At 28.3% G+C, this 11,910-nt stretch overlaps 1 protein-coding gene across 2 annotated transcripts; it reads right to left on the bottom strand.

Moving 5' to 3' along the window:
- LOC109353421 (protein trichome birefringence-like 19) lies at positions 1 to 5,194 on the bottom strand. 2 transcript variants are annotated; one of them, XM_019595690.1, is made up of 3 exons: positions 4,963 to 5,194; positions 4,618 to 4,932; positions 1 to 952 (listed from the first exon to the last, which is right to left on the bottom strand). In XM_019595690.1, the coding sequence occupies exons 1-3, from the start codon at positions 5,152 to 5,154 to the stop codon at positions 137 to 139; spliced, it is 1,323 nt and encodes a 440-aa protein (XP_019451235.1). In that variant the 5' UTR covers positions 5,155 to 5,194; the 3' UTR covers positions 1 to 136. The 2 variants fall into 2 exon arrangements, with proteins under 2 accessions (XP_019451235.1, XP_019451234.1); XM_019595689.1 differs by having other exon boundaries at positions 4,618 to 5,194.

Below are 11,910 nucleotides of genomic sequence, written 5' to 3'. Positions count from 1 at the left end.
TTGCCCATGAAAACTCTTCACTTTTTTATAACATGCCATATTACATCATAAAATTTAACAAAAAAAATGGTACTTTACAAGAAAAACTATGCATGCATGCAATTGATATAAATATTTATAAAAAAAAACTATATGATTATGAATTTGTGTTTAAATGAAGCATCTTATCTCTATTAGTAGAACTTATAGCCTCCATCTTTAACATATGCAACAAGAAATCACTCCATGTATCTATAGGCCCTGGCAAGCACCAATGCACACAATCATTATATAGTGTCACATTTTCATGTGCCCAATGTCCATATCTACTTGGGTGACCATCTGGTCTTAATAACATTGCTTGTGTTGTATCTAGCAACCTTAATTTCATACCCTTCTTTATGGCTTCTTTCTCAGCAATTTTGAACTCCTCTAATTGTATCATATATAGCTCCAAATTTGTTCCCTCTAACATAGTTTCAATGCTCCTAAATGGTTTAGTTCTAACACAATTCCCACCTTGATTCCACAACCCATTTTCAAAATGTGATGGTGCAAATGTTCTAAGGAATGTTACACCCTTAAAATTTTCTAAGCTATTAATGAATTTAAATGCAGTCCTAAATGCTTTTCTATAGCCATAGAATTTGGTTAGGTCAGTGACATTTTGTAGTTGGCAAAAATGGCATCCAACAATTTTTTGTTTCTCATAGAAAACCATTGGCCTAAAGAACCAATGTCCTCCATTAAGAATGATATAGTCAAAACCTTCAATTTGTGTTGTCCATTTCTCATCAAATTCATCAAGGTAAAGGTTGAAGAGACCTGTTTGGGTTGGACCATTTGAATCTGCTACTTGAGCTTTGATTAGATGGGGTGTCCAAAAGAAGGACATAGTGAAGTTGTAGCTAGGGTACTTCCATCTTTTGAAATGTTCATCTTTTGTGTATGATACATCTATTGGCCACTCTACCTGACAAGTTAATATTGATGAGATTATCAATCCATAAGACAAAAAAAGATGTAATTTTGTAAGACAAAAGAAAAGAGCAAGACCAGTAATTGTTTTTTTATACAAAAAGAGAAGTCATTGTTCAAGTTTATCAAACAAAACATTCATTAATAAACATGGATTTCATATTCAATGTCTTAGGTTAATAGTTTTTTTTTTTTTTTTNNNTTTTTTGTATAAAGAAGGGTGTATCACCCTATGTGTATGAAACCAATATCTTTTAGGGTGTATAATTATCTCTCCTAATAAATATTCTTGATAAGAACCAAACTTTTGATATTTAGTCTAGTACGATGCGAGGACATCCAGCAACGTCTTATACTATTTGACTAATATTTTGTTGGTAGTTCAATAGGTTAAGACATCTTGACTAGGGGTGAGCATGGGTTGGGTTAAGACTTGTCCTTACCCGACCCTAAATGTTGGTCAAGTCATTTTTTGAACTAGGACTCGACCCTAGATTCGAAGCTAACCCGTCTCTAAATATCGATCGAGTCAACCTTTAAACCCAAACCTAAACCCGATTAAATATAATGCATACTCATTTTAGATAAAATCTTCTAAATATTATTTATTATTATGAATATGTTATTAAACATTTATATAAGATGAAAAAATTAGAGAATCAATGATACTTTCGACAAAAAAGTGACCTTAATCTATACACGTTTGAATAAAAACATATACAAACATTATAAGTGAGTGACCATGAGACGAGCCAGGATGGGTCATGTTTGGTCCTTACCCGGCCTTAAATATCGAGCGGATCTAATCTTTGAACCCGAACTCGGCCCTAGATCCGATGAAACTCAAACCTATTAAAACTTAATCATAGTCGAGTCCTACTCACTCATGTTGACATGCATGTATTATCCAATAATTTCTTATTCCCAATATCCACAATTAAAAACTCTAAATTCTGAAATTATAGACCAACTTACTCATATTTTATTTCATTTCACAGAATCACACATGTCATTTATAATTCAGCTATTTCCTCAAAGAATTATATGTCTCATTCTAACTTGTATTTTTTTAATTCTGAAATTAAATTATCTTTCAATTGTAATTTTAAAGACTCTCTTTTTGTATGCAGATTTATAGAAACTTCTGCATTGGACAGCACACTTAGTAAATTAATAATGAAATTATAATTGCACTGACTCCATCAAGCAACAACTATGGTTAAGTCAAACTTATTCTACACATGCTCTATTGTTATTTAAATCAAGCTTTTCTGTTGCCAGCTGAAAAAAGCAACATGTTATAGATCCAATGGATCCAACCCATAGCTTGTTAAATTATTTACTAAACTTAGATAATTAAGCTGCATCTTAGTGCAGTGTTAGAAAGTAAAAATAGAAAAAATAAATAAAAAAATTTAAGTTGTTAAATATTCATAAATTTCTGGAAATATTTAATGTATGTTTTAAAGGTTAAGATGATCTAATATAATGCTTAATTCTTATCAACAAGTACAGTAAAATATACTACTTGTAAAAGTTTCAAAAGCTTGGATATGAACAAAAAAAAAATCAAAAGTAGAGTTACATACTTAATAATTAAGTGGACCACCATAAGATGAATTGAACAAGCAATTATTCAATGTTCACATAAAAACAACAACTTAAGCCAATCCAAATTAAGAGAATAATGTATCTCCTTATATAAGGAGATAACTTATCTCCTCTAGCCAGTAAAAATGTGACATATGTGCTATTTTGTTTATTTTTAAAAATATTTTTATAGAAAATGATGAAACATGACACATGTCATGATTTCACTGGCAGAAGGAGATAACTTATCTCCTTATACAAGTCATTAATTAGTTGGATTGTCAAATTCTAGTATAAACATTAAAAACAGTTAGCATTATATTTTGTTAAAGACCACTATACAAATATAACTACCCTGGGCAACTTTTTAAATTATCTTAACAAATATAGATCTTATAATTTTTTTTGGTACTACCCAAAGTATATTTTCATCTTTTTGGACAAGGAACTAATCCCTTTTGGGATTCGTGGATGTCCTTCTCAAAAGTGTCGCTCCCATGAATTGAATTCTCGACCTGAAGATCCAGTGAGACTTTACACCACTAAACCAACATCTTACTGATATATATATATAATATATAGATCTTATAATTGAGACCTCTTAACCAGACCTATTTTATGGGTTTGGTTAGGACTTCAACAATTATAGTAGATTTAAGGGCAGGTTTAGGTGACATAACCTCTTCATAATACTAATGTCATCTAAATAAGAGGCCAATAAATTAAAATATAAACTACTCCTGTAAGGGACCCCAGGTTGCTAGAAAAGAGTGTTTACTATAGAAAATGAAACCATGACAGCAGGTAATAAATAAAAAAAGAAATCATCACATTTATATCATATAAACATGGAAAGTCACTAATGGCAGAAATAAAAAATTAGGAGTGTGGAGAAACTTGAAACAAATCTAAAAGAAATGAAAAGGAAAAAAAATGAACTACACTGAAAAAAATTATATCTAAAAAATGGAAAATATTTATTTATTTATTTTTGCATAATATTGAAGTGGTTGAAGTGTAGTTGTTCTGGCTGGACAATATCATGTCAGTGGTGATTATCTAAAATTATGCTTATGTTACTCATTTATTATTATCCAATATATTTTTATTGGTATGACATGACTCATCTTTCTTACTCCGAGTCGTCCTAGATCCATCACTGTATAGTAATGAGTATTCATATCGGATAACTCTGGTTCGATTCTTACAACATATATGGTTTGAATATTTTAACCTTAATAAAGAGACAATAACTTCACTTATCCCATGTGGCCTGGTTAGGGACCTAGAGGACATAATATCTACATTCAATGTGGTTGTCATAGTTTGAGTGCTAAGATTCCATTGGCATGCATGCTTTATGATTATAAGCATGTTACATCTATTTCATAATTTATCTATTCCTTCAATCTCACAGATCTAGTTACCTCCTTGAAAAACAAAATGACATAACTAATTGAGAAGGCTAATGATAACTTTTCAATGTGGAAATCCAAGTGTGATTGAGATTGAAAGGAAAAGTGTGATTAAGTTTGGGTAAAGTGGAAGCATGCTATGCAATCAGATTCAAAATTAAGTGACACCAAAAGCATATAAAATTAGAGAAAATGACTTCTAAGATGTACCATTCACTACTGTTCATTTGTTAAATAGAATTTGTACACACTAATTAAACTCAAAATTTATATGAGATGAAAAAAATGTAGTAGAAGAAAAGAGACTCCTACATAATATGATCTAGGAGAATAAATATATCAGTCATATTCTTATAAATGAAGAAGTTGCTATATGATTTGAAGTAGTTATGAAACAAACAACATTTCTCGTTAGGTTGTCGATAAAAAGAGAAGAAATTTGGCTAAATAGAAGTAAATTGGACAAAAAGAAACAAAATGACTTAGACAAATCTTTTTTATCGATGACCTCATACAAATCAATCGTATATTGATTACTCTTCCTACCGATCAGTTCATGAGATTCTCAATTACTCGGATAAAAACATAAAATGAAATGGAAAAAAATAAAAATGTAGAAGGAGAGTTTGAGAAAATGAAGTTAAAAAAGACTTACTCTTGATAGAAGGCATATCATAGACTGCATCTGATTTCTACCCACTGAGTCTCCAACAAAAGCCATAGTTTTCCCCTTAACAATTTCTAGGAACTGAAAAGGGTTGAATATTTGAAGGTCACAATCATTTGGCCTCCACCTCCATTTCATGAACTCAGAATCAGCTCTTCCATATTTCATGCAATTTTGGTGCTCATGAATTGCCCAACATGTTTTGTTTGTGTAATATGGTGCCTTTGGATTTGGTACCCATTCTCCTGTGAAAATATCACATTTTTCTACAGATGTTGAGGAAAACATTGCAGCCTCATTATCATGATTATTATTAGTATTATTATTATTGAAATGATCATATACATAGGAGGATAATGGCTTCTTAGATTCTTTGATTCTCAAGATTGAAGAGAAACCAAACATAGGATAAGACAATGGTGTAACAGTAAATATAAGTATGACAAAGAAACCTAGAATAGTAACTTTTGGAATTTGTTTTAGGATAGTGTTCCCATAGAGAAGTTCAATATATTGAGACTTCATTTTGGGAGAGACAGAGAGAGAGAGAGAGTGAGAGAGGTAATGGAAGACTATGTTTGGGGGATGGAAGCAGTTTTGCTCTATATAGTATGTAGATTAACTTCATGAATGTTGGGTCTAAGTTGATTGATGAGAGAAAAATATATACGCCGACAGTATAAAAGTTCTATAGACTATTATTTAATCTTCTATAATTAATTTTCGATTATCATTGATCATTCAAAAAAGTAATATAAATAAATGATAGATAATATATAGATTATATATAAATCTTTATATTAACCTATTAATTGATTTCTATTGAGTATTAATATTTTTACTATAAAAAAACTTTTATGTTTTGTTAAGCAAATGTGATTGAGGTAAGATTGAAATATTAATTTGGTGAAGCATACATGCCATAAGATAAAGAAAAACAAGATTTAATATGTGAATCCCTCATAGTGAATAAGAAAATATTTAAACTATTTGGGTGTTAAATTAGCTAAATAAAAAATGTTAAGACATTAATATTCTAATAAAAATTAGTAAGAAAAATTATTCTTAACATATATTATATAAAATTTAATATGTATATACTAACAGTGTAAGTGTTTTTACACTGTCAACAAATCTCCACCATTAATATGTTAACTACTATTGACTTTCAAATAAAAAGTATTACAAATCACTAGTAGATGATAGACTGAAATTGTATAGATTTTAAACTCAACCATTTAAGCTATTCTTTTAAATACATGATTAATATGTAGTTGTAGTGTATCATAATATCTTTCTATTTATGATATTCTCTTGTTATTATCTGTTGGAAAATATTTTATAAACTATTAATCAGAGTTTATTTGATGGTGAAAGGTTTTGATAGGTTGTCAAGTATTGTACGAGACCAAAAATAAATATTAAATCTTTTAAGAATGATACTTAGTGGCAATCATGTTATCCAAAGGTGATTGGTTCTTAGACACAAAAGTGATAAGACATCCTTAGCTAATTAATAATAATAATAATAAATGAGTATTATACTTTATTACAAAAAAAAATAAGTATCTTAAACTCCTGATCCTTTTTATAGGTATATTTGGAAAGAATGATTTCGATCATTTTTATGATCATTTCAAAATTTCTAAATACATTAATTAATTTTGTTACTAAAATACTTTGATTAATTAGCCTAAAATGAAAACAGAAAATGGGTGAGACATAGTGATGAAGGATAATTTTTAAAAATAAATCTAACATTTAATAAAATTGTCCAAAGTCATATAAAACCGACATTTCTATAAACTTTTGCTTATATAATAATGAGTTAGACAGCTGTATAGATTTTGAGCTTTGAAATTTGAACAGATGTTATCCCTTTACATTAATAATTATGAGAGAAAATATATGCAGCGCTAGTGCTAGTATATAAGTTTTATACACTTGTATTATTTATCATTAATGTTTAATTATTGTTGACTATTTAAAAAATAATATAAATGAATAGTAATAATATATTGATTATGTATAAATTTTTATACTGATAATACATAGATATTATGCTCAATAATTATTTAATTTGTTTTATTAGTATCGCCTTACACAAATTTTACTATTATATACTAAATTTCTATTTGTTCCATTCTTATCTTTCTCTCCTACTCTTTATTACTTGTCAATAATGTTCACTTGTATTTTCACCTTGTTTTGTAATGCAATGAATGACCTTAATTATATATTTGCCATATAGTAATATACTACTAAACTATTACAAATTTATTTATCTATGCTTCTTTGATATTTCCATTCCAAATCCCAAGAGATAGTAGACAAATTCAAATGTGTTGCTTGCATACCCAAACAACTCAGCAAGTTTTTGAAAATGATAAAAATTATGATATTCATAATGTTGACCGGATCGAGGTAGGCTTGCTAACTTATACTAATTTAAATTTTGCAAATTGTATTAAAAAATGGATTTAATATGTATACACTGAAAGTGTAAGTGTTTTTTATACTGTCAGTCATCATCTATCATTGATTTATTAGTCATTATTGACTCTCAAACAAAAGTAACACAAATCAATAATAAATGAAGTACTAAGAGTGTAAAAAACTTTACACTGTCAGTGTATATATTTTAAACTCTTAAAAAATTGGGGCTAGTTTAGATGAAATAGATCTGTGAACCTAAGTCACATCATCATTTCAATAATAATAAGAAAATTTTGGTTTATCTATGTGCAATTGTAAAATAGTTAATTAGCACTCCTTTGATTGATCCCATTGTTTTCTTGAAAAGTTGTATCCCACCTATTACATTAAAATAACATTATCCCATTGTTGGACTCAATGTCAACCGACAAATAGGTGTAAAAAATATAACCTTGGTTAGGAAATAAGTATAGTAAAATAATTATAGTCTCCACATGAAATTGTTATAAAAGTATACTTTTTCAATTATTAATTGTTTCTTAGCTTAGTAATTTTGGGTTGTTTGTTTTGTGACACAAAAACTTCAATTGTACTTAATATAATATAGTAATGTAGCTAGAGTTAAACTTCATACTCACTCTCAATTTTTACTTTGATTCTTTATTTCATATAAATTAGAACAACCAATCCATATAAATAATTCAATATGACTAATTACTAATGTCTTAGTCAATTAGTCACGCATGCAAGAAAAACTCATGTCTAGTGATTTTGATGCATAAGAATAAGAACTACGACTTATAATAACATGCCTCTATGTCTAACGATGCAAATATGCAAGTTGAGTAAAAATGCAACACATCAAGTGTGTTGGTCGCTAGTGTCTTGGTCTATGCTAGCACTTTATAATAGGTAAGTCCATCTCTAGTAAATACAATGATAAAGTTCAGATATATGAACCTTCAAATATGTCTCTATGTCTAGTAACACATGTTATTTAGTTCGAGAGTTATAAAATCACAATATTAGTTCTATATCTAGGTACTAAAAAGTTACATGCAATGGCAAATAAAACAAGTCTATGTCTAGTAAATGCAATATGTATTGAGTAATGCAAGTTAAGACTAATGCAAAATGACTTAAGAAATTATTCTAAGTTCATGCAATAGTTGATCAATACTAAAACAAATATTAAGTAAAGACAAAACTTAAAATGGAAATGAACTTCTTGCAATATTATTCATCAAAGATGGTTACATCAAGTTTATGCTACATTTAACCCCAAATAAAATACTCTTAGCTACTCATATTCACACAATGTAAGAATGATAGAGATAATATACTCATCTGGTGGTAGAATCATGCACAATTGAATCACGATTATTACCTATGATGCTTACACTTAGTTTCAATGAACTAAGTGAGCTAAACTATCTAAAGAAAAGCTAAAAATGAAATTATAATTCGAAGTAGTAAAGTAGTGTATAATTGAAATGGTTTAAAAATCCTTAAATAATGTTCTAATACTAGCCTTCATTAGAAAGCAAATTCGGAATTTCGTATAATAGAAGACAACCCATCGCGGCTCCGCAAAAGCTATGTTAGCATTGTATCTCAATATATTGACTGCGAAAGGTTGAAAGAAAAATTGCACATTGATGGTTTTTATCGATTCACCTTGATGATTTTTGCACCTTAGGGAGAAAAACAAAAGATGAATGATGATGTGCTAGTAAAGTAAAAAGGTATAAAGTTGGTTTGTGGTACAAAAGAGTGGTTGTGATACAGTTGCATAAGATGAGAATTAGTAAGTATGTTGAATTGTTCTCTTAGTCTACTAGTATCTTTGTTATATATTCAGATCAGAAAAATTATGTTATTTATAGCCTAGCCAGATTACAACCATAATGAAGACCTTAGTGATCCATGTTGCACATTATTCTTGATGATTGTGAGACAAAACCAAAATTGACTTTTTGTTTGTGAATGCATGATATTGTGAGACATACACTATTTGATAGAGTGAGATAAATACTTGAAGAGAAAAGAGAAATGCACTTCCTGATTGAATGAGATGTGAACTGTTTATTGATGAGATTCTATACTCGTCATGCAATTAAGTACAATATGCTTTACTTGTGGACACCATCTACTATTTTTTGTTATGACTCGATTTTCGGTTGGAATAATGACTCTCGATTTAGGAATAAGTAAAATCATTTTGACCTCTCCCAAAAGATTTGAACCTCTCCCAAATTGGAAAATATGGTCTATGAACCTAAGTTATGGATCATGGAAGATATTAGTACCTCTTGTCTGTTCGTAATAAAACCGTACCCTCACTAATTATATAGACTTTGTACCCTTGAAAATTATTTAATTAAAATTTTAAATGATAAACGAAGTATTTTATTCTTGTATCTAACAAAAGTCCATCAAGCTCCTATGGATTGGAGTACTCACATTCTTCAGTTTTGTCTCCATTTCATTTCATTTGTACTTGCTACTTCCAATTAATTATATTTATTTTTAAACTCCATCTGTATCATTTTCTCCTTATTATCTAGAATATTGTTACTATTCGGCAAACCTTTAAAGTAGTTTTTTAAGTAGATTGTAGGTTTTTGAGTTACTCAAAAGCTATTAGACGTGTTGCGTAAATAAAATTTGAAGATAACTTATACCTTTTAAAAAAATTAGTTTGTGGGGTTTAAAAAAGTAGCTTGTAGTGTTTAAAAGTTACTTCATGTGACATTTAGAAAGAGAAAATGACTTTCAATAATTCACTTTCCAATTTTGCCCTTTAATATTTTCATTATTACATTACATGCTCTCAATTTAAAAAACTCTATTAATTTTATCGGTCACTTCTACCTTTCTTTCATTTACGTTTCATTCACAAAAAAGAACCCAATAGCCAATGATGGAAGAATATTATAAACTTATGTAACTTATTTGTAGTTTTGGAAAATATAATATTGAAAACAAAAATATTAAAATAAAGCAAATAAATAAATAAAATATTGCATATCCAATTATAACTATAATATAAAAATAAATGATTATTTTAAGTTATCAATATATTTAATTACTTTTCAATTAATAAATAATAAATAAATAATGTATATCATTTTTAGTTGTTTTTTAAATTTCAGTTAGTTACAAAGCTCGTTTTATCGAACAATTCTAGTTTAATAAGTTACATTCATAACTACAACCTCTCAGCTACCTTCACAGCTATAAGTTCACAAATACAAGTTAGTTTCCCCCACTAGAGCAATTATGGTTTGAAATTAAGATTAGGGTTTGATTATGTTGGATTATCAAAACTGTAACCTTTTAAATGCAATTATATTTGTAAACAACAATTTAAATCAAATGAAATTATGATTGGAATAATAGATTCAGAATTTTTTTAGCTAAACCTAATTGTTTTAATCATAATAAGTTGATTATCAACGTCAAATTTTTTTTAACTCATTTGTTCAAATTATTCTTTCTCTGAAATATTTGAGATAAATATAATTCTACTCATTCTAGAGCTTCCTTCTTGTGTGAAGAACAAGTCCTATTTTGCATCAAGCCATTATGAAGATAAGGAGAGAAACGAATGCAGCAATATTAATTGAAATAAATAGTAAATTAAAATCTATAGAATTCAAATAATGAATTCCTTTTTTCTTTAGAAAAGATCACAAGGAATTTATTTACTGTACAAGTTACAATTTATTTTAATTGGGTTTTAAATCTTGCAGACTAAATTCGCTGCTGAAGAAAGTTAAGGTCCTAAAATAATTGTGTCCAACTCAATTTAGTTCATAAGAAAGTTAAAGTCCTAAAATAATTAATGAAAACTTAGTGAATCACATAATTTGGTCAAAAAATAAATAAAGTCACATGATTGTTCCTAAAGTTTGTTCAAGGAAACAATGATTCTGCAAAGTTAATGGCATACAAATAATAATTTGAATGAAAAGGTACTTTGAAATGAAAAATGATTTTGCACAATTGCTCCCTCAGTTACTCCACAAAACAAGAGGAGAGATACATGCATGTTTGAAATATAAATGGCTCATTTGCAAATTGCAATATTATATATATATATGGTTTTAAATTTTTGTGGACAAAATGCTTCAAATCAGTGTAAAACCATCCTTATATAGACCTTGTCATTATTTCATCTCCCATACACCACCATTCTATAATTTATATGTTTCATTTTATCTATGTTTAGTTTATTAACTTTCCAAACAAATTTTGGGATTTGGTGTAAAAAGTCATTTGTGTTTAGAGTAGTGTTATTTGTACTTTTTAAAAATATATTTCAATATCTATATAGACTTTATTGTGAAAAAGAAATAATAAGGATAAAAATATTGTATTCCTTTACTTCCTTTTCCAAATTTGAAGGTCAGTAAAATCCCAAAATTTTTAAAAAGTACAAATAACACTACTCTAAACACAAATGACTTTTTACACCAAATCCCAAAATTTGTTTGGAAAGTTAATAAACTAAACATAGATAAAATGAAACATAAATTATAGAATGGTGGTGTATGGGAGATGAAATAATGACAAGGTCTATATAAGAAAAACCTATCAAACTGTAAGATATATACAAACCAAGCTAAAAATAATTTGGACTATTGTATCATTAAACAAATAATTTGAACTCTACTAACTTATTCTGTGTCACAAATTATATTCTTTTCAAAAATCAATTTTTATTTATTTTAAAATGAAAAAAGAAAAGAATGAGCCGAGCATCCAATTTTGGAAACAAAAGTTAAGAACTTGCCCAGGTCAACAACCTATTCAAACCCAAAAAAAATGAACAGTTTTGCT

Source organism: Lupinus angustifolius, chromosome LG08 (assembly GCF_001865875.1).
Source record: "Lupinus angustifolius cultivar Tanjil chromosome LG08, LupAngTanjil_v1.0, whole genome shotgun sequence".
In the NCBI taxonomy this organism is placed as follows: domain Eukaryota; kingdom Viridiplantae; phylum Streptophyta; class Magnoliopsida; order Fabales; family Fabaceae; genus Lupinus; species Lupinus angustifolius.
This window is presented reverse-complemented; position numbering and strand designations above follow the sequence as displayed.

Coding starts and splice junctions, on each gene's coding strand:
- LOC109353421 (XM_019595689.1), bottom strand. CDS start 5,154: ATGAAGTCTCAATATATTGAACTTCTCTATGGGAACACTATCCTAAAA. Junction 953..4,617: donor TGATATGCCTTCTATCAAGA/GTAAGTCTTTTT, acceptor TTAACTTGTCAG/GTAGAGTGGCCAATAGATGT.